This window comes from Leptonychotes weddellii, chromosome 6, assembly GCF_054177405.1.
Source record: "Leptonychotes weddellii isolate Sample4059 chromosome 6, ASM5417740v2, whole genome shotgun sequence".
In the NCBI taxonomy this organism is placed as follows: domain Eukaryota; kingdom Metazoa; phylum Chordata; class Mammalia; order Carnivora; family Phocidae; genus Leptonychotes; species Leptonychotes weddellii.
The window spans coordinates 106,064,747-106,086,753 of record NC_138374.1 but is presented as its reverse complement, the minus strand read 5'-3'; the positions used below and the strand labels follow the sequence as shown (position 1 = coordinate 106,086,753).

At 41.3% G+C, this 22,007-nt stretch overlaps 1 protein-coding gene and 1 non-coding gene across 5 annotated transcripts in view; one reads left to right on the top strand and one right to left on the bottom strand.

Moving 5' to 3' along the window:
- Positions 1-22,007, top strand: part of HHAT (hedgehog acyltransferase) — a 275,981-nt gene that overhangs the window by 44,268 nt on the left and 209,706 nt on the right. For all 4 annotated transcript variants that reach the window (XM_081824856.1, XM_081824859.1, XM_081824858.1 and 1 more), the window contains one exon: positions 18,503-18,616. In XM_081824856.1, coding sequence (XP_081680982.1) covers positions 18,503-18,616 — 114 coding nt within the window. The remainder of the gene's footprint in view (positions 1-18,502; positions 18,617-22,007) is intronic.
- Positions 3,622-3,739, bottom strand: LOC115941068 (U5 spliceosomal RNA). Its single transcript, XR_004075797.1, has one exon. It is a non-coding gene; the product is annotated as a U5 spliceosomal RNA (small nuclear RNA).

The following is a 22,007-nucleotide window of genomic DNA, read 5'->3' as shown; positions in this document are numbered from 1 at the left end:
TTCCAGAAGTAGAATCAGAGGGGAATTTTCAGTGCCTGTCACAAGGGTGAGGAAGAAAAGACAAGATCAGAGGAGGGAAGCTTGATCACTTAAGTCTTTGAATGTGAAGAGAAAAGAGGTACTTTTCTAAAGTACAGACCCAGTATTTATTTATTTATTTATTTATTTAAAGATTTTATTTACTTGACAGAGAGAGACATAGAGAGGGAACACAAGCAGGGGGAGTGGGAGAGGGAGAAGCAGGCTTCCCACGGAGCAGGGAGCCCGATGTGGGGCTCGATCCTAGGACCCTGGGATCAACACCTGAGCTGAAGGCAGACACCCAACGACTGAGCCACCCAGGCGCCCCGAGACCCAGTATTTAGCACTCAAGTTTCGCCTCTACAGATTTTAAGATTCAGCTCATTTTTTTTAATTCCTCTGTATTTCAATACTTCATTTTATTTTATATTTTTTAAAGATTTTATTTATTTGACGGAGACCCAGCGAGAGAGGGAACATAAGCAGGGGGAGTGGGAGTGGGAGAGGGAGAAGCAGGCTTCCCACTGAGCTGGGAGCCCAGTGCAGGGCTCCATCCCAGGACCCTGGGATCATGACCTGAGCCGAAGGCAGACGCTTAACGACTGAGCCACTCAGGCGCCCCTGTATTTCAATACTTAAACAACAAGCTCTGTTTGATTCCCTGAACAAATACTCCTTGAGCACCCACTGTGTGAGAGGCTTCCAGGGGGTGGACTGGGTGCTGGGAGGCCAAGACATTCTGGGCTGTCTCTCTCCTCACTGGGTTCTGGATTTGGGGGAAGATGATGATTGGGCCGTGAGGTGGGTGATGCAACCCTCTGGGGGCCGTGCAGAAGCTGGGGGTGCATATGATTTGGATCCACGGTAATTCCAGCTGTGGTCTGGGGGGAAAGATGGGTGAAGGGCAGAGCATGTATTCGGACCTGGATGAGAGAGAGCAAGAATAGCTTGGCTGGGAGGCTGGGTGTTGGGGGGAGGATGGTACAAGATAGATAGAAGCCGACCACCAAGGCTTTGGGCACCATATGTGGAGTCTGGACTTTATTCAGAAGGCAGCGGACAGTTACTGTGAACGGGTTCAGGCCATTGTCCTTTCTTCTGGGGGCCTCTCTCAGGACCGTTGTGATGTTCCTGCCTGGCCCACCCTGCACCTCCCCTTACCTTACCTCCTTCCCCCCGCCCCCCCCTCCACAAGGTTTGTGCATCCCTGGGGTTAATGTCTCATAATGTTACTCAGAAACCATTCATGCTCCCCATTTCTTATAGTATAAAGTGCAGACTCTATAGCTGACATTCAGCCCCATTTGTCCGCTGACCCTCCCTTTTGTCAGCCCCACAGATCCTTGTGGTCACCCTTTGCTGCAAAGTAACAGGATTGTCTGTCATCCCCTGAAGATGCCTTGATGTTTCCTACCCATGACAGTTCCTGCAGACTGGTGTGCATGCCCCTGTGCTCGGGGAACAGCCCCCAGGGAACCTTCCCTGACTCCTCTCTCCTTGCTCTAACCTCCAGTTGGCATCTCTCTTCTATGAATTCCATTCCCAGTACTCTTTCCTGAATCTCTAACCTCCAGTTGGCATCTCTCTTCTATGAGTTCCATTCCCAGGACTCTTTCCTGAATCTCTGTTATCTAACAGTTATCTGTTTGAGATGTCAGAGGATCTTTCATCTCTTCCTCCCCCTGCCTGACATTTAGTAGGCGTCCGGTAGTGTTTGTTGGGTTAAGGTGAACAGGCCTATCTCATTGGGGGCTTATTGTAAAGGAACACTGGTCCCTCAGCAACACTGGCTTTGTTGCATGTGTCTAAATTCTGGCAGGTGTATAGAGTTTAGGTTTTACCTCCTTTTCATTAAGCTGTAGCCCCTCAGAGATGATTCCAGTGTTCTTATTATATCTCTGCCTCCCTCCATCTGATGGGAGCAGATTAATAAGCAGTTTGGCTGTGCATGAGAACTTTCAGCCTGTCCTTATTAACAGAAAATTGGATTTTATGCAGCTTTGCCCCTTCACAGAGGGGCTGCCCAGCAGAGGCAGATTCCTGTGCCCTCTGCCAGCCCCTCAGGCGAAGAGGATGTGGGCTGAAGAATCTCCACGTGGTAGGGCCAAGAAACCCGCAGACTGGTGATGGGAGGAAGGTTCTTGGGCACACGTTGGGCCTGATTCCCTCTGGTTAACATAAAGAACTCCTGCTCTTTACCTGTCAGTACACTCTTACCTAGTCTCATCCCTGCTGGGTTTTCTTCTTGTTGTGTGGGAGAGAAATGAGGAGAGAGAAGGGTGGGTGTTCCCCATGAAAGCTGAGTCAGGTCTCGTGGTGGGGATAGAGGTTTTGAGTGAGACGTTTCTCAGCCACAAACCAGGGAGTTTACACGTGACTGTTTGCTTACCCACTGCTTTGTGGCCCAGGCTGCAGGGGTTCAGGGAAGTAACAGTGTGGTTTCTTTCCCCTGAGAATGCCAGGCTGACCTACAGCTTCAACAGAGATGATGCACCATGTATTTAACAAAGGGGAGAGGCATCAGTCAAGCCAAAGAGAATACCAGTTATATACAGCCAGGACAGTTGGCCCTCTTTGTGTGTCCTGCCTGAAAATCGGTCCTGGCCTTACGTTTAACAAAGTGTTTCCATGTGTGTGACTGTCTCTTGTCCAAGAGTTTCCATGTGCATGAATGTCTCCTGTTAGCATAGCCAAAAATTGCTGGGAGACTTTCTAGCCTTGGAATGACCAGGGAAGGCTCCCTGGACGAGGTGGATTTGAGCTGAGCTTTGAACAGAAGGGTCATGTTTTGAACTGACCCACGCCTGTTTGGTGGTTCAACAAAAATCAAATTACATACTGAGCAACATACCTTATATAACTATTCTAACAGGATTCGGAAAGAAGCAGCAGAGATCAGCCCAGGCAGTTTGAACTGTGTCTTGGAGCTGAAATTTGGGGAAAGATGCAGGGAGGAGGGGAAACCCTTCTTTCTCTCAGTACATCCCCTAAAAGTAGTGTCTGTCAGCATTCCTTAAAAGGTTAATCATAACATGACAGGTGATAAGTCTCTGTTAAAAAGAAGTTAGAAGCAGCTGCAGGGTAGGAGTCAGATCATGGGGCCCGTGGGAGATGTGAAGATGCTGTTCCAGGTGGGTGAGGGCTAGTTCATATAATTTTGCTCCCAGGTTTCATGAAAGCAAATCTCAGACCAAATCTGTCATGCATACAGTCACTTATTAGGCAGGTGGTAGAAACCAGACCTGTGAGCCCAACAAAATTCTTTGGAAACTTGTGCCACTGCCTTGCATAGAAGTTTCCTTCCAGAGATAGGACCTTACGTAGACAGGGATTCAGGCAATATGCAGGCCCTTAAGATCTAGTTTCAGACGTCACCAAAGATACAGTTTCTATAGTTTCTAACTGGAATCACACAAACTCATGAAAAACTTAAGTAATAAGAGAATAGAAACCATAGAGTCTGCCTCTCTCTGACCCTCCCCCCCTCTCATGCAGTCTATCTCATTTTCTCTCCCAAATAAATAAATAAAACCTTAAAAAAAATAATAAAAAATGTGTTTCTATTCTCAAAGTTAAATCTTTTTTTATAACAAATAATATAGCCTTGCCCAAAAGGAAGGCCTCAAAAAATTGTTCAAAGACTTAGAATTGTTTCTCTCCACGGAAATCTTTAGTAAAAGGCGAAAGATTTATGCGTTTTGAAGAGAAACCAGAGTATGCATATAGCTTCTTCAATCTCACTACTCCAGTAACTGCAACTCCTAGTTCAGTGAAGGTGGCTCTTTATCCATGAGTGCTACTCCCTACTTAGTTTGCACAAGAAATTCTGTAAGTAAACTTCTCATAGTTAGAAATGTCCAGTTGGAAGAAATATTCTTTTAAAATTTGAAAAGATTGTACTCTATGCAGGGTACTATGGGTATGCAAATGAGAAGTCTGAGTCATCCACTCTGAGAGTCTTCAAAGACCTTTGTATTCACAGCTGCTTCTGGAGCCACCATTAGGGGGCGAAGCAGAAGGCTGTCTGTCTCTATACCCCATCCTGGTTCAACCACAGAAATTCCAGTTTTATCCCTTTTGTATATTGGGACTTGGAGTACAGTCCCATTCCTTTCCTTTGCTGTCCCCTAACCACCAACACAAGCAAGATACAGAACCACAAAGAACTCCCTCTTGCTGCTTCTTTCTAGACACACCTATCCTGCTCTCCCCATCCCTAACCCATGGAAGCCACTGTTGTGTTCCATCTCATAATTTTGTCATTTGAAGAATGTTGTACAAATGGAATCATATAGTATGTAATCTTTTGAGACTGGCTTTTTTTTGTTTTGTTTTTCTTCCCCACCCAGCATAATGCCCTTGAGATCCATCGAGTTGTGTGTATCAGTAGTTCATTCCTTTTCATTGCAGGGTCCGCGACACAGATGGACAGCAGCTTGTTGAACCATTCCATTGTTGAAGGGCATTTTGGTTGTTTCTAGTTTTTGGCTATTATAAATACATCTGATACGAATATTTGATTACAGGTTTTGTTTGGACACAAGTTTTCATTTCTCAGGGATAAATACCCAGGAGCTTGATTGTTGGATGGTATAAATGTATGTTTAATTTTACAATGAGCTGTCCAAGCTGTTTTTTTCAGAATGGCTCTACCATTTTACATTCCTATTAGCAATGCATGAGATGCTTAGTTTGTCTGCATACTTGCCAGCATCTGGTATTATCAACACTCAAATTTTAGCTTTTCTGATAGATGTGCAGTGATATCTCCTGGTTTAATTTGCATTTCCCAGACAGTGATGTTGAATATCTTTTCATGCACTTCTTTGTCATCCGTATATTCTCTTTGCTGAAGTACTGTTCATGTCTTTTGCCAGTTTTCTCCCTGGGTTGTTTTGTTTTTAGTGAATTTAGAGAGTTCTTTATATAGTCTAGATACTAGTCTGTTGTCAGATAGGTGATTTGCAAATATTTTTTTTCTGTCAGTAGCTTGCTTTTCATCCTCTTAGGGTCTTTCACAGAAATTCAGTTTATTGATTTTTTTTTTCCCTCTTATGGATTATGCTTTTGGTATCATTTCTAAGAACTCTTGGCCTGGTTGTATGGCCCAAAGATTTTCCATTTTTTCCCCAAAAGTTTCATAGTTTTGCATTTTACATCTAAATCCATGATCCAATTTGAGTTAAATTTTTTAAAGATTTTATTTTTAAGTAATCTCTATACCTAATTTGGGGCTCGAACTTACAATCCCAAGATCAAGAGTCACACACTCTACCAACTGAGCTAGCCAGGCACCCCGAGTTAATTTTTGTATTACTTAGCTTATATAATCTTATATAATCTTTCTAGTTTTATTCTTTTTTTTAAAATTTTTAAAAATTTTTTTAAGATTTTATTTATTTATTCATGAGAGATAGAGAGAGAGAGGCAGAGGCAGAGGGAGAAGCAGGCTCCCTGCGGAGCAGGGAGCCCCATGCGGGACTCGATCCCAAGACCCTGGGATCATGACCTGAGCTGAAGGTAGACGCTTAACCGACTGAGCCACCCAGGTGTCCCTCTAGTTTTATTCTTTGTCAAAATTGTTTTAGCTCGGGGCGCCTGGGTGGCTCAGTCGTTTAGCGTCTGCCTTCGGCTCAGGTCATGATCCCAGGGTCCTGGGATCGAGCCCCATGATGGGGCTCCCTGCTCAGCGGGAAGCCTGCTTCTCCCTCTCCCACTCCCCCGCTTGTGTTCCCGCTCTCGCTGTGTCTCTGTCAAATAAATAAATAAAATATTTAAAAAAAATTGTTTAGCTCCTTTAGTTCCTTTGCTTTTCCATATACATTTTAGAACAAGCTTTTCTGTATCTACAAAACATTTTGCTGGGATTTTGATAGGCATTCTATTAAAATGTTAGATCAATTTGGGGGAAATTGATGTTTTTACTATGTTGAATCTTCCAGCCCATGAAGGCAGCAGATCTTTCTGTTTACCTCTTTATTTCTTTCATTGGTGTTTTGTAGTTTTTAGTGTACGGATTTCATACATGTTTTGTTAGATTTATACCTATGTATTCTATTTTATTTTTCTTAACACTTAAATTTATTTATTTATTTTAAGCAAACTCTATGCCACGTGTGGGGCTTGAACTCACGACTCCAAGATCAAGACTTGCATGCTGTACTGACTGAGCCAGCTAGGCACTCCTAAGTATTTTATTTTTTGAGCAATTATAAATGGTCTTACAGTTTTAATTTCAATTTCCACATGTTAACTGCTAGTATATAGAAGTATAATTGACTTTTATATTTTGATCTTGTATGCTATGACTTTTCTAAACTCATTTATTACAGGAAGTATTTTTTCTCCCTTTTTTGATAGGTTTGTTGAGATTTTCTACATAGACAACCATGTCATCTGCAAATCAGGACAGTTTTATTTCTTCATTTTCAATCTGTATAACTTGCATTTTCTTATTGTACTGGCTAGGATTCCCAGTATTATGTTGAATAAGAGTGATGAGAGTATACATCCTTGTCTTTTTCTTATTCTTAACCATTCAGACTTCACCATTAAGTTTGATGTTTCTGTATATTTTTTGTAGATGTTCTTTATCAAGTTGAGGACGTTCCTCTCTATTCGTAGTTTTTTGAGAGTTTTTATGAATGAGTATAGAGTTTTGTCAGATAATTTTTCCCCATCAATTGATATGATCATGGGATTTTTCTTAATAAAGAATATGTTAATATGGGATGCCTGGGTGGCTCAGTTGGTTAAGCGTCTGCCTTTAGCTCAGGTCTCATTAGGCTCCTTGCTCGGCGGGGAGCCTGCTTCCCCCTCTGCCGGCTGCTCCCTCTGCTTGTGCTCTCACGCTCCTTCTCTGACAAATAAATAAAATCTTAAAAAAAAAAAAAAGAATATGTTAATACGGTGGGTTACTTTGATTAACTTTTCAATATTAAACCAGCCTTATATCCCTGGGATAAACCCACTTGGTTGTGGTGTATAATGTTGTTTTCATATTGCTGGAGTCCATTTGTTAATATTCTGTTGAGAATTTTGGTGATTATGTTCATGAGGGATATTGGACTCTAGTTCTCTCTTTCTCTCTCCCTCCCCCCCCCTCTCTTTTTTTGGTACTGTCCGATTTTGAATGGTTATATGTAGTCTTGTACTTTTAACTTCAGATTTCATGTGTTCATTGCTAGACTTATAAAATGAGTTAGTGTTTCCCTCTTAGAACATCTTCAGGTGTCTAATAGAATTCTTCAGTGAACTACCTGGGACTGGAGATTTCCTTTAAGGGCGTTTTAAGCTATGAATTTAATTTTTTTTGGTGGTTAAAATGATGTATTTTGGGGGCGCCTGAGTGGCTCAGTCGGTTGGGCATCTGCCTTCGGCTCAGGTCATGATCCCGGGGTCCTGGGATCGAGTCCCGCATCGGGCTCCTTGCTCCGCGGGAAGCCTGCTTCTCCCTCTCCCACTCCCCCTGCTTGTGTTCCCTCTCTGACTGTGTCTCTCTCTGTCAAAAAAATAAATAAAATCTTAAAAAAAAAATGATGTATTTTGTATTGGGTGAGTTCTGGTAGTGCTTTCCAAGGAATTAGTCCATTTTATCTAAGTTGTCAAATTTATATATAGAGAGTTGTTCATAGTATCCCTTATTAGCCTCAATGTCTGTGGAGCTTGATGATATCCTGTTTCATTCCTGTTATCCTTAATTTGGGTTGTCTTCTCTTTTATTCTTTTTTTTTTTTTTTTAAGATTTTATTTATTTGACAGAGACAGAGCACAAGCAGGAGGAAGTGGCAGGCAGAGGGAAAGGGAGAAGCAGGCTTCCCGCTGAGCAGGGAGCCTGATGTGGGACTCGATCCCAGGATCCTGGGACCATGACCTGAGTCGAAGGCAGATGCTTAACCGACTGAGCCACCCAGGCACCCTTCTCTTTTATTCTTTGTCCATTTGCTAGAGATTTGTGAACGTGATTTTTACAAAGAACCAGCTTTTCGTTCCACTGATTTTTCTCTATTCTGTTTTCTGTTTCATTGATTTCTTATCTATATTTCCTTCTTCGTACTTGTTCTGAGTTTGCTCATTTTCTAGTTTCTTGAGGTGGTAGCTTAGAGTTTTGAGACTTTGACTCTTTCTAATATACATATGTAGTGTTATAAATATTTTTCCAGCACTGCATTAGTTGCATCCTACATATTTTGATAAATCGTACTTTCATTTTTATTCAGTTCTATTTTTTTATTTCCCTCAAGACCTCCCCTCTGACTCATGGGTTATTTAGAAGTATGTTGCTTAATTTCTAAGTGTTTGGAGATTTTCCTGTTATCTTTCTGGTACTGATTTCTAGTTTGATGCCATTGTGGTCAGAGAATACACTCTGTATGATGAAATTCTTTTAAATTTGTTGATTTGTTTTATGGCTCAGGATGAAGTCTATCTTAGTGAATGTTCCATGGGTACTTAAAAAGAATGTGTGTTCTGATGCTGTTGGATGGAATGTCCTATAAATGTTGATTAGATCCTGTTGGTTGGTGGTAAGTTTTCCTGTATCCTCGATTTTCTGTCTAGCAGTTTTATCAACTGTTGAGAGAGAGGGGTGTTGAAGTCTTAACTGTAATTGTGGATTTGTCTGTTTCTCCTTTTCTGTCAGTTCTTCATGGATATTTCATTTTTTTAAAAAAGATTTTATTTATTTATTTGACAGAGAGAGACACAGCGAGAGCGGGAATAAGCAGGGGGAGTGGGAGAGGGAGAAGCAGGCTTCCCGTGGAGCAGGGAGCCCGATGCGGGGCTCGATCCCAGGACCCTGGGATCATGACCTGAGCCGAAGGCAGACGCTTAACGACTGAGCCACCCAGGCGCCCCTCTTCATGGATATTTCAGCTCTGTTTTTTGGTACATACACCAAGGGTTGCTACATTTTCTTGTTGGATTGACCCTTTTATCATAATTTAATGATCTTCGTGATTTTTTTTCACCGAAGTCCACTTGATCTGATATTAATATAGTGACTGCTGATTTCTTTTGTATGGTGTATCCTTTTCTATCCTTATATTTGTGTTATATTTGAAGTGAATTTTTTGCAGGCAGCATAGATTTGGATCAGTTCCTAAAAATTCATTCTGCCATTTTCTTTTAATTGGTATATTTAATTTGATTGGGTTCATTCAACTCTGTAGGCTTATGCCTTTTGCCAAATTTGTGAAATTTGTAGCCATTATTTCTTTTAATTTTTTTTCAGCCCCACATTTTTTCCCCTTTCCTTCTAGGATTCCAGTGACATGAACGTTATATTTTTTATAATTGTACCTCAGATCCCTGAGGCTCTGTTATTTTCTCAGCCTCTTTTTCTCTGTTATTCAGACTGTGTAATTTCTATTGACCTGTCTTTATGTTCGATGATTCTTTCCTGTGTCCTCTACCTCCACTGTGAAGCCCATCTGTGAGTTATTTTATTTTGTTCATGTCATTCCTCAAATCCTGAGTTTCCTAGCCAGGCTGCTTTCTTCTTTCCATCTTTCAGAGTCTTCTTATATTTGTTTTATAATTACATCCAGGGTTTTTAGCCATGCTTCATGGGAGGGTTGGGGGGAAATGAGTTTATTATAGAAAGATATGATAAAAGATACACGTGAACATCCAGATGGAAGAAGTGCATAGGCAAGGCCTGTGGGAAGAGGTGTGGGGCTTCTATGCTTTTCCAGGAGCACCCCTCTCCCAGCACCGCCATGAGTTCACCAACCTAGAAGTTCTGTGAAACTGGTACTTTTGGGAATTTTAAAAAAAAATTTATTATGTTAATCACCATACATTACATCATTAGTTTTTGATGTAGGGTTCCATGATTCATTGTTTGCATATAACACCCAGTGGTCCATGCAGTACATGCCCTCCTTAATACCCATCACCGGGCTACCCCATCCCCCCCCCTCCACTTTTGGGATTTTTATAGAGGCTTCCTTACATAGGCATGATCATTCAGTTGATTTCCAGCCTGTCTCCCCTCTCTGGAGAATGGGGGGTGGGGTGGAAAATTCCAAGCTTCTAATCCTGGCTTGGTCTTTCTGGTGAGCAGCCCTCCTCCAGGAGCCCACCAAGAGTCACCTTATTACAACAAAAGATGCTCCTCTCACCCAGACAATTCCAAGGGAATTAGGAACCCTGTGTCAGGATCCAGGGTCAAAGACCAAGTATTAGAACAAAAAATTCTCCCAATGCTCTTATCACAAGAAATTATAAGGGTTTTAGGTGCTCTGTGCAGGCACTGGGGGCAGAGACCAATATATGTATTTTCTGTTTCACAGGGAGGTCTCTCTTTGAGAGCTTGGGCAGCTGATGGGCAAAGGGGACAGATGGAAAAGGTGTGTGGGAGAACCCTTCACATACTCTGCCCACTTTCCTGGTCTTTCAGTGTGTAAAATTCAAGAAGAAAAATGATATCTGGGGTTATGAAGACTTCCCCTCCTGTCCTGTCCCCCTGGATAGATGACAAAAATGTTTTTCTTTTTTCTCTCTTTTATCGCTCAAATCTTTCTTAATTGGCCTTCTGCCTTGGGGACCTTTAACATTTGGGGATTCTACCTGGAGTTCCAGTTTGCTCATGTTTGCCCACTGTAGAGATGTTGTGGATTAACTAGTTTTCTTGAATATGTGCAGACTTCCTAAGCAGAAAGCAAATCCTCTGTGCGGGAGGGCCATGTTAGGGGCCAAGGCTTCCAAAGTGTGGAGGACCATTTTTTTTTTTCCATGTTTACTGTGACTCACTTTGTCTTTTTGGTATTCGAGAGAAGCGACACTAACGGGATGCAGAATTTATTAGCAGAGTTTGTAGCTGGGAAATCTTATGTAAATAATTTGCTATCTAGCCATCCTGTTCTATTACTTTGTTTGGTCATGATCCCTAACTTATTTATCAGCCTTATAACTTGTTTACAACTCATTTCTCCATATATCTTGTAGAAAATATAGTGTTTTTCCAGTTTGAGAGGTGTGGGGAAAAGAATATAGTTTTTGTGCATTTGACTTTATACTAGAATGTAATATTTCTTTTTAAAAATTTGATTCTCTTTGTTAGCTTCAGGAAGAAAAGGAGAAATATAGAGTAGACAAGGCAGGGAGACAGAATCTATACATGTTTGATCAAGTACATGCATAAGTCTTGAATAATCTGGAGCAACTTCTAGGAAGTAGGTAGGTAGAGGATTAGCCAGAGAATGTTACTGAATTTAGGTTGTTAGTTGGGTTGCGGAGATTCAAAGAATTTAGGTCTTCTTGATTTAATTAAGTCATCTTGAGAGAATCTCTCTTCTTCTGTAGAACACCTCCTTGCTCCCATCATACCCTCGATGGATTTATAAGGCTTAGATCATGAGGGCCAGTTAAGTGACTAGGAATGATATAGTGTAGAATAATTGTAGTTTGTGCTGGCCCTGTTGATGGCATCCCCACCCTTGTGAGCATCTTCTTTACCTGTGCAGGCTGGCAAAAAAATTTAAGCAGAGACTTTATTATTTATAGAAAAAAAAGTTTTGTTAATGAAAACATTTTATCATTTTATTTTATTTTTTTGTAGGCTTCACACCCAACATGGGGCTTAAACTCACAACTCTGAGATCAAGAGTCAGATGCTGGGCGCCTGGGTGGCTCAGTTGGTTGAGCGACTGCCTTCGGCTCAGGTCATGATCCTGGAGTCCCAGGATCGAGTCCCGCATCGGGCTCCCTGCTCGGCAGGGAGCCTGCTTCTCCCTCTGACCCTCCCCCCTCTCATGTGCTCTCTGTCTCTAATAAATAAATAAAATCTTTAAAAAAAAAAAAAAAAGAGTCGGATGCTCTACCTACTAAGCCAGCCGGGCAGCCCAAAACATTTTATCTTTAAGGAAATGTTGGTTGGGGGACGAGTGTTGTCTCTGGAAATTGTGAGCAGTAAAATAATTTAGTTCAAATTATTTTAGACATAGCAAAACATGCGTTGAAAGATAAAACTATTCCAATAATTGCTAAATGAATCATTAACCTGAGTTCATCCAGAGAGCAGTGCTTCTTGGCAGAATTCTTACAAATTAGTTCTCTCTCTGTCTCTCTTTTTTTCTTTCTCCTTTGGAGATTTATAGGCATTAAGGTGAGCTTGCTGCCTTTGAACATGCAGGGAAACATTTCTGGATTCAAGTATCTTACAAAGGTTTTCTCTGTTCAGAGATAATTTTGCTCAATGTGATGAGATCTTAGGTATGTTCTCGAAGTAAATAATATGAACATAATGCTATTTAGGAAATAGATACACAGAAGTGTCTAGCATTTCTGTTATATTTCTTTTTTTGAAAAATGCTGGGTATGAGGGTAAGGAAAACAGTAATATACAGTACATTCAGCTCTCTATTGTTTCCTCTGTCTGAGGGAAAAAAGAGTTATGGTAATGAAAAATACAGCTTGGTGGGTAAGGTAGATCATTTTCTGTTTGGGTTTGAAGTATATAAATCGATGTACTTGTGAATGTGACACACTCACTGCCTTCATTATTCAGTTCTAGAACCTCCTTGGACTGACCTAGCTGGTGTTTTGTTCCATTTTATTTTCCTCCACTGAATAGACTTATTTCAGAATAGTGTTCTTCAAAGTGAATTATTTTCATAGTGGGTTCTGTTATATAGCTGGAGCTGGACTGCAATCAGCAGAAAAATTCCTTCCGAAGTATGTTGGTCAAGATTCCATTGCAGACAACAGAACCCACACTAGGCAGTTGAAGCAGAAAGGAATTTATTGCAGGGATGTAAGGAGGTTTTAGAGTAGTCAGAAGGACTGTAGGGACGGGCATGAAGTGAACTTCCAGGAACAATTCCCAGAGCAAAACCGTGGCATCTGCCCAGGTCCCAACTTGAGTGGATAGTGCTGGGGTGCTGCCGTGCCTCTGGGCTGCCTGGACCCTGGAGTCCCCACTGATGCTGCTGCAGGAAACAGGGGCCTCTTCCACCGTTCTTTCGGGAGAGTCTCACAGCCTATACATCTTTATGTTCTTACGCCTTCCAAGTCCTTGTGTATTTGTTCGTCAGCAGCTGGGGCGCATGCAGATATGCTAGCTAGCTGCAGGGAATTCTGGGAAATGTAGTTGTTTTGCCTTCTGACCTCTAATGTTTAGGAAGTCATGGTAGAAAGGGGTTGGAAGAGTGTTGACTGGGCCAGTGGGCAGAATCTGCCATCCAGAGCCAATATTTTATTTTGAGGAGAAGTTTAGGATGGTTGCTTTCCCATGGCATTTTATATTTTATCTTAGTGAGAGAGAGAGAGAGAGAGAAAAGAGTGAGCACAGTGGGGAGGGCAGAGGGAAGGGGAGAGAGAATCTAAGCAGACTCCACACTGAGTGCGGAGCCCGATGCGGGGCTCCATCTCATGACCCTGAAGGGTCACCACCCTGAGATCATGACCTGAGCCCAAACCAGGAATTGGACACTTAACCGTGCTACCCAGGCTCCCCTCCCATGGAGTTTTAGATGTTGCAGCTTTTCTGAATGTTCATGTTTCCCTTCTGTTAGCCATGGGTTCACTCCTTTCCAGTCTACTTTCTAGAATCTTTCTTCTTTCTTTTCGACTGGGTTTGGGGGATCTTGAGCAGGTCAGCTCTCTCAGATTTTATCTATGAGTGTCTATCTGTTTCAGGATTTGTGTTTCTGGGGCTATCAGAGTAAAATAATTTATTGTTTATGTATTATCAAATATATACATAATACAAATCACTCTGTGGGAATCTCCACCCATCCTCCCTTCAAGGTTCCAGAGAAGTGTAGAAATCAATGTCAGATTTAACTCTATTGAGTCAAGCAGTTGAACATTCTAGCTAAAAATTCTGGAGCTGGATGGTGGTTATGGTTGTATAACAGTGTAAACGGACTTAATGCCACTGAGCAATGCCTTAAAATTTACCATCTTAACCGTTTTTAGGCTATATGTATTTACCATGTGAAATATGGACTTAGCAGCTTAGGATCTAGGGCTTTAAAATCAGGCTTTGTCATATATTGGCTGTTGGACCCAGGGCATGATATTTAGCCTCGCTGAAGATAGTTGACTTATCTTGCTATGGGCGGTATCCTACTACATACTAAATATACTGTAGTAGTTTCTTCCCAATCTGGGAAAGAGGGCAGGCTGGATGAGTGGTGGACTTTCTGGAACAGAGCAGGCAGACAGGGTGGAGGCCTGGATTGGTTACATGGGAGGGTGATGGGGGATCAACCGCTTTCCTAAAGGGTGGGCACTTGGTCAGAACTCAAAGTCTGTAGGTAGGTGACTAGCACTCTACTAGGGTTTCTTTCCTTTAGTCTAGAATATAACTTTTTTTTTTTTTTTACTCTCAGAAAGGAATCTTAGACATCATGCTAGTTTTTCCCTTCATTTTACCTGTAAGAAGGCTCAGGTCCAGATAGCCAAGGGACTTACCCAGGTTTGTGCAGGAGCAGAAGTGTGATGAGGACTTAGGATGCCTGATTGCACTCCCCCACCATTTTTAAAGCTCACTGAATGTTGGGCATTTTTGACACAAATTTGGTTAAGTCAAGGTTCTTACTCTCAAGAACTTGTCATTTTTTCTTCCTCGAGAGAAAATACATGAATTAACTATAATAAAAAGCACTAGAATAAAATCCACTATGATAAAGGGACTGGAATTGAGATGTGAATGACAGAAGGGGGCGCAATGAGGTCCACCTGGAAGAAGGTAAAAGGCATCACACTTGAGCCAACATCTCTGTGGTTATGGTGGCATTAAGGAAGCACCCTCTTGGTTGGACACCATTTGGTCAGATAGTGGGGTGCATGTATGTGCAAGTGTGTGCATCTATCTGTCTGGGAGGGGCAGGAGAGTCCAGGTAGAGTCAGCACAAGTAGGAACATCTTGGAAAAGGACTTCTTCTTTGGTAACAGGCCTGTGTTTGAAATCCTGCTCTCCCCGCTACTAATTTTGAGCAAATAATTTGCCTATTCTGACCTCCAATTAACTCATCTGTAACACAGAGTTAAAAAACAAAAATGACTGGAAGGGTTGTTGGGAGGTTATCATTGGAAAACACCTACCCAGAATATTAGTGATTTATATGAGCAGGAAAGGTCTCATTTATACAAATATATGTGGTTGAATTACATCCCTGTGATCTCTCTTGCTTTGTAGATTTTCAATGTCTTAATGGTGGGCGGTTGGTGTTGGTTCTGCGAGTTCTCCAAGGCAAGGAATACTTGTAGGGTTTCCCACAGTGCCTAGGATAGAACTCTGCTGTCTATATGGGAAAGAGGTAGTTAGGAATACCAGGCCTGGGCCCTTTCTTTTGAACTATCCTGTGCTTTAGACTTCTCGGTTTTGCCTGGTTGCAGATTGAAAGCATCAGAATGAATAACTGTGTGTGTTAACTTATTCATCTAAAAAAATTCTTGAATCTAGGTGCTCAGAGCTTTCTATAGTGTGCAGGATGATGGTTGTTCAGTTTGTATATATTAGGTGGTCCACTTTAGTGTGTCCCTGCCTGGGAACCATACGAGGTGGGGTGAGCTGCTAAGGATCCTCTGGGGTGAGGAACATTTAACTGTAAGGAGGCATAATCAGTGTTAGATCTTTGCTACTCGTCATGTGGCCTCTAGGCCAGATGTAATCACCTGAGAGCTTCTTGGAAATCTAGAATCCCAGGCCCCATCCCAGAGATAAGAATCTGGGCCAGAATCTACATTTTAGCAAGATGTGTAGATGATTTGTGTGCACACCGAAGGTTGAGAAGCACTGATACAGAACATGGGATGTGGATGACCGTCCCTTGGAGTTCAGTCTCCCCTTTGTGGAGGAGCCGTCCTGGTTCTGTCTGGCTAGAATGTATCCCCCAGTCTATGTCTGACTCACTTCGAGAACTGAAGAATAGTTTTCAAATTGACTAAGAATTGCAGGGTCGAGAAAGGAAATGGGGAAGGAACAGAATATGAAAAAATTGTTCTTGATTTGAGGCTCTACCATTTGCCTTGAATTGTGTGATTGAACTCAGCGTCTGTAAAGTTTTTGCCTATAAAAGCAGGCGAGTCAACATTTTTCTTACCCAAATCATTAACCACCAGTTATTGGCCATCTTGTTCTGTTCATTGGCTCAGCTTTTCTGTCCGGTTATTTCCTGTAGGTAAATATTTTAAATGGAGAAGGACAGACATGAGAGAAATGTTTTTATTTCTTTTAAATGGATATTTTTTGAAAAGGAATTGATGATGAAAGACTGTAATTTTTGTTGATGGGGTTTAACCAGCACAGGGTATTCAGTAATCCTGGGCCTTCTGGTGGAACATAAAGGTCTTTTTGGTTTCTTATATTTTATGAGATATCATTTTTCTGCTAAAAAATTGAAGTTGGAAAAGTTTTGAAGCGTAGGTAAGCCTGGGGTTCTGAATTTTAAGTGTAATTCTTAGTGTTTAAGAACATTATATTTAAAAAGGTAAAATATTGGAATATTTTTGAGGGGGAGGGAATTAAAAAAAATTTCAAGCTTGGCTTTTAGTGTTTTTACTTTTATCCTCGTTACAAAAATGGCATTTTCCTAGCATGACATCATCACGTGACCTTTGAGCTTGTTTGCCTTTATTTAGTTAATTTACTCTCCACTAGTTTGAAATTTTTGAGATGCGGAAATGAGCTTTGGATCGGGGTCAAGAGCCAGGTCAAAGATTGGAGTTGTCTGCTCTGCTGCTGCCCTGGCTGTGGGGCATGGGCTTGTCCTGGGCTATGATATCGTCATCTCTGAATGGAAGGAACTGGACCAGATCCATGATTTTAATGGCGGTGGGGGCTCTATGAGCAGGTCGTGTGTGTATCAGGATCTTGAATGTGGAGAACAGATGTTATTTGATAATGTCAGTACAGTATTTATTTGGAAAATGGAAAAAAATGTTTAAACAAGTGGCACCATATAAAGCATGATACAGTCTTTTGTGGATAGCATAGGATGGGAGTACATGGGACTAGCAGTTAGTGCAGGTAACAATTTTTAGTGAGTGCAGCGTGCCAGGTACTGTTTTAAACTTTTGGTGTATATATGTTCTCATTTAAACTTCACAAACCCTGGGGCGCCTGGGTGACTCGTCAGTTAAGCATCCAACTTTTGATTTTGGCTCAGGTCATGATCTCGTGGAGCCGGCTTGAGATTCTCTCTCTCCCTCTCCCTCTCTGCCCCCGCCACGCTCTCTGTCAAATAAATCAACAAATCTTTAAAAAACAAACAGCAAAAAGCCCTCACAAACCCCTAGAAGATCAGTAATGTTATCATATGAGCAGGTAGAACAGAAAGGTAAAGCATCTCGTTCGAGATCATCATAACCAGTATATGGGTAGATTTGGGATCTAAACCAAAACAAGTTTGCAACCTTGGCTGCTAGGTTTCCTGCCTCTGTATTCATAGTCTGATATGAATCAAGATAAATTCTATCTATAGTTTACCTTCTGGAAAAAGAGTTTTGTAATATGTGTAATGGTATGAAATTGCCCCTCAATTCTCAGATGTAAAAAAAAAAAAAGAAAAGAAAGAAAAAGAAAAATCACATATTTGCCTTTAAATCCAGTTAAAGTTCCGTTGGCAGACTGGTGGGTTGTTCAGTATCAGTAGCACTAGGGGATTCCTTCCCCACCCACACAATTTGGCTAGAAAATCCTGAGGATCTCAGATCCCCACTTCATCATGGTGGTGCTGAGATGCTCACTGGCCAACCCTGCATTGCCCATTTTAGAGTGGCCAATCACTGTTTATTCCTTCCATATGCAGCTTGGCCACCACGATCTCCCTGGGGCTCCTGAGGCCAAACCAAGGCTTTTGGATGTTAGTTCACAGCTGTTCACCTGTTCAGTCTTGCCAGAAGTTTTCACCTGCCCCTGCAAGGGAGCTGCAGAGACCCTGTACCTGGTACAGATCCAGACACAGGGTGCTAATGGACCCAGAGATTTCTGAAGGGAAAGGAAGCATATCTCTCATTCTTTCATCCTAATCCTATGGGGAATTGGTTAATTTCTCTATCAAATTATCCTCCTGCCTGAAATGACAGCAAGATTTAACACGATTGACCTTAAGCAATTTTATTAGCGTCCAATTTGCATTTCTCTTGTTCGCGCGGCAAACCTGAGATAACCTCAATTCATTGCTTGCACTAGCTATGTGACACTGGGTACATGAATTGAATTCTTTAAGCCTCTGTTTCATCTTTTATAAAATGGGAATAATAATGGTTTCTGTTCTACAGAGGGTCCTCGGGGATCCGCTCTGACTAGATGCTTATTTGGAGAATGGCAATGAGACCGGCCAAGCTGGAGGGAAGAGTCGAAGTGGGTGGGGCTGTGGTGGCGCTCAGGCTGGAAGTGTATAAATGCCATTTTATGGAGTTTGGAGTCACATTGGCCACCTTTCTGGTTGTTTTATTAACTGGAGTTTGTGTTCTGCCTAAGATGTGCAAAAATCCCTCTGATTAACTCCTGTTTCGGCCTATTTAGGACCCGACCGACTTTGAGTGGAGCTTCTGGATGGAATGGGGCAAACGGCGGCTGGTGCAGTTTCTGTTTGGTCACATGGCTGTGTCTCAGCTGGCCAACATGCTTGCAAGGAAGGTAGGATTATGTGCCTCATTTCCTTTTAAGCTGCTTTCTTTGCTTTTTGAGAGGAAAGAGTCCTGAACTGGGAAATCAAGAGATGCGGGTATTAGCCTTGGAAGCCTGGAAAAGATGAGAAAGACTTGGTGATGATCAGTAACGCATTTATGATAAAGGTTTCATAATTCTTATCCTGTACTTGCTTCCTCCAAGTTATTTTTAAAACCATCGAATATGAAAGTTTTAGAATAAAACTAACCACGGATGGTGCTCTTTAAGATCATACCTAATCAAATGATCTTATTAAAACAAATGCTTGTTGAGGACCTGTGATTTCTTGTACAAGTTCAGAAGAAAGTAGAGTGAATGATATCATTAAATGGGAATAATTTTAATGTCAAATAATTTATGCCATGGTAGCTGTTGTAGATCAGAATTCCAGTAGTATTTTTTATTCTTACCCTGGCCTGGAGTGGAGAAAAGGGCTACTTCAAAGGGGATGTTTGAGCTTTATAACTTTAGGAGAGCTTTTCACCACTGAATTTTAATTCATCATTTTCTGTAGAGTAGGGATGGTGAGACAGTACTATTCCTTTTTTAACCCCTTAACAAATGGTGAGCTTCATCTGTTAGAAATGTCATTAAAAAGTAAGGGTGAGGGCACCTGGGTGTCTCTGTTGGTGAAGCATCTGCCTTCAGCTCAGGTCATGATTCTGGGGTCCTAGGATTGAGAACTGCATTGGGCTCCCTGATCAGCAGGGAGCCTGCTTTTCCCTCTCCCTCTGCCCCTCCCCTCTGCCTGTGTGCTCTCTCTCTCTCCCCCAAATAAATAAATAAAATCTTTAAAAAAAAAAAAAGTAAGGATGAAACATGGAAAAGATAGGACAAAGAGAAAGTACAAAAGGAATGGCAGATAAATGCAAATATATCAGTAATCACAATCAATGGAAATGGACCTAATCCCCACACATATCCCCCAGAAAAAGATTGTCAGACTGGATAAAAGAAAAACAGAAATAAAGGAAAATAAACAAAGAAATAAAAACAGAGTCCTAAGATGTTCTTCTCGGCAAGATCTACTTAAAATGGAGGGACATGGAAAGTTTGATAGTAAAAGGATGGGAAAAGATGTTCCAAGCAAATCTAAGACTTTCCTCTCCCCTGGTACAGTTTTATCAATGGCTGGCAAAGAGCATTATTAGTGACCGGCCACTAATAATTGTGAGGGTGTTCTAATTCTAAGTTTGTTTGCTTTAACATATATAATGCAAAGTTGATCAGTACCATAAAGATAGATAAATATATGATTATAGGGAGAGATTTTTTTTTAAGGTTTTATTTATTTATTTGAGAGAGCGAGTGCCAGAGAGCATGAGCGGGGTGAGAGAGCACAAGCACGGTGAAGGACAGAGGGAGAAGTAGACTCCCTGCTGAGCAGGGAGCCCAATGTGGGGCTCAATCCCGGGACTCCAGGATTATGACCCGAGCTGAAGGCAGTCGCCCAACTGACTGAGCCACCCAGGTACCCCTATAGGGAGAGATTTTAACATAATTCATGACTAATTGATAGATCATGTAGAAAAAACAAGGAAAAAATAATTAATAACCTTGATATATAAATTGTTACACCTAACTAGAGAATTCATATTCTTTTAAAGAATACAGAATATTTATAAAAATTAACCACATATGGAGGTGCCTGGGTGGCTCAGTCATTTAAGCATCTGCCTTCAGCTCAGCTCATGATCCCTGGGTCCTGGGATTGAGCCCCGTGTTGGGTTCCCTGCTCACTGGGGACTCTGCTTCTCACTCTTCCTCTCCCTCTGCCCCTCTCTCCCTGCTCGTGTTTTCTCTCTCTCTCTGTCTCAAATAAAATCTTAAAAAATTAATCATATATGGACCATAAATTTCAACAAATTTCAAAGTATTTTCAAGAAAATTTCAAAGTATGTGTTTTATATAGGTTACCCTCTTTAATCCCAGTGCAGTTAAGTTTGGAAACCAATAACACAAGATGACCTGAAAACTCTAATTCATTTAGGAATTAAAGAGAACATATTTTTAAATAACTTGTAGGTCAAAGAAGAGATCATACTAGAAATTAGAAAATAGTTAGAAATGAATGAAAAAGATGTTACATATCAAAATTTGTAGGGTGTGGCTAGAATGGTACTTAATTGGAAACCATAATCTTACGTACTCATATTAAAAAAGCAGGAAGGCTGAAAAATAATGAACTAAACATACAACTTAAGTTAGGACAGAATAAAAGGAAAGGAAGGAAACAACAAAAATAAGAGCAGAAATTAATAAAATAATCAGTGGCAAGACTGGTCAAGGAAAAAGAAAGTGCACAAATAAGCAGTATTAGGTATGGAAAAGCTGATGAAAAAATATAGTAAGAGGATATTTTGCACAACTTTACACCAAAAATCTTGAAGACTTTGGCAAAGTAGACACATTTCTAGAAAATACAACTCACTGAAACTGACTCATGAAGAAAGAGAAAGACCACATTGTGCTATCACCGTGAAAAGAAATTGAATCACTAGTCAAAAATCTATTTGTAAAGAAAACACTAGTAATATACCAATTCTGCCAAACATCCAAGACACAAATGACTTAAATCTTTCCCAGACTTTTTCAGAAAAGAGAAAAAGAGGGAGCCTACCTTTTATGAAGATAGTATAAAATTGATACCAAAATCAGAGGATATACCCTACCAGATATTATGACTTATAAAGATATGATAATTAGGACATTGTTGTATTGGCACCAGGGTAGACAAGTAGACCAGTGGAACAGAATGGAGTTTAGAAAATACCTGTGCATAGATGGAAACTTGTTTTGTGACAGAATTAGCATTTCGGATCTGTGTGGAAAAGATGAAGTGTTCAGTAAACAGTGCTGACAGAGTTGTTTAGCTATGTTAAAAAGAAATGCACACTTACCCTTTTTTTTTTTTTTTAAAGATCTTATTTATTTATTTGAGAGAGAGAGCACATGAGAGGGGGGAGGGTCAGAAGGGGAAGCAGACTGCCTTCTGAGCAGGGAGCCCTTTGTGGGACTCGATCCAGGGTCTCTAGGATCATGACCTGAGCCGAAGACAGTCACTTAACCAACTGGGCCACTCCGGCATCCCCACACTTATCCTTTTCAAGGTAGATTAAGACTTACAGTGAGAAAGTATATCATTTTTAGAAAGTGTGATGGAGGGCGCCTGGGTGGCTCAGTTGGTTAAGCGACTGCCTTCGGCTCAGGTCATGATCCTGGAGTCCCGGGATCGAGTCCCGCATCGGGCTCCCTGCTCGGCAGGGAGTCTGCTTCTCCCTCTGACCCTCCTCCCTCTCATGCTCTCTGTATCTCATTCTCTCTGTCTCAAATAAATAAATAAAATCTTTAAAAAAAA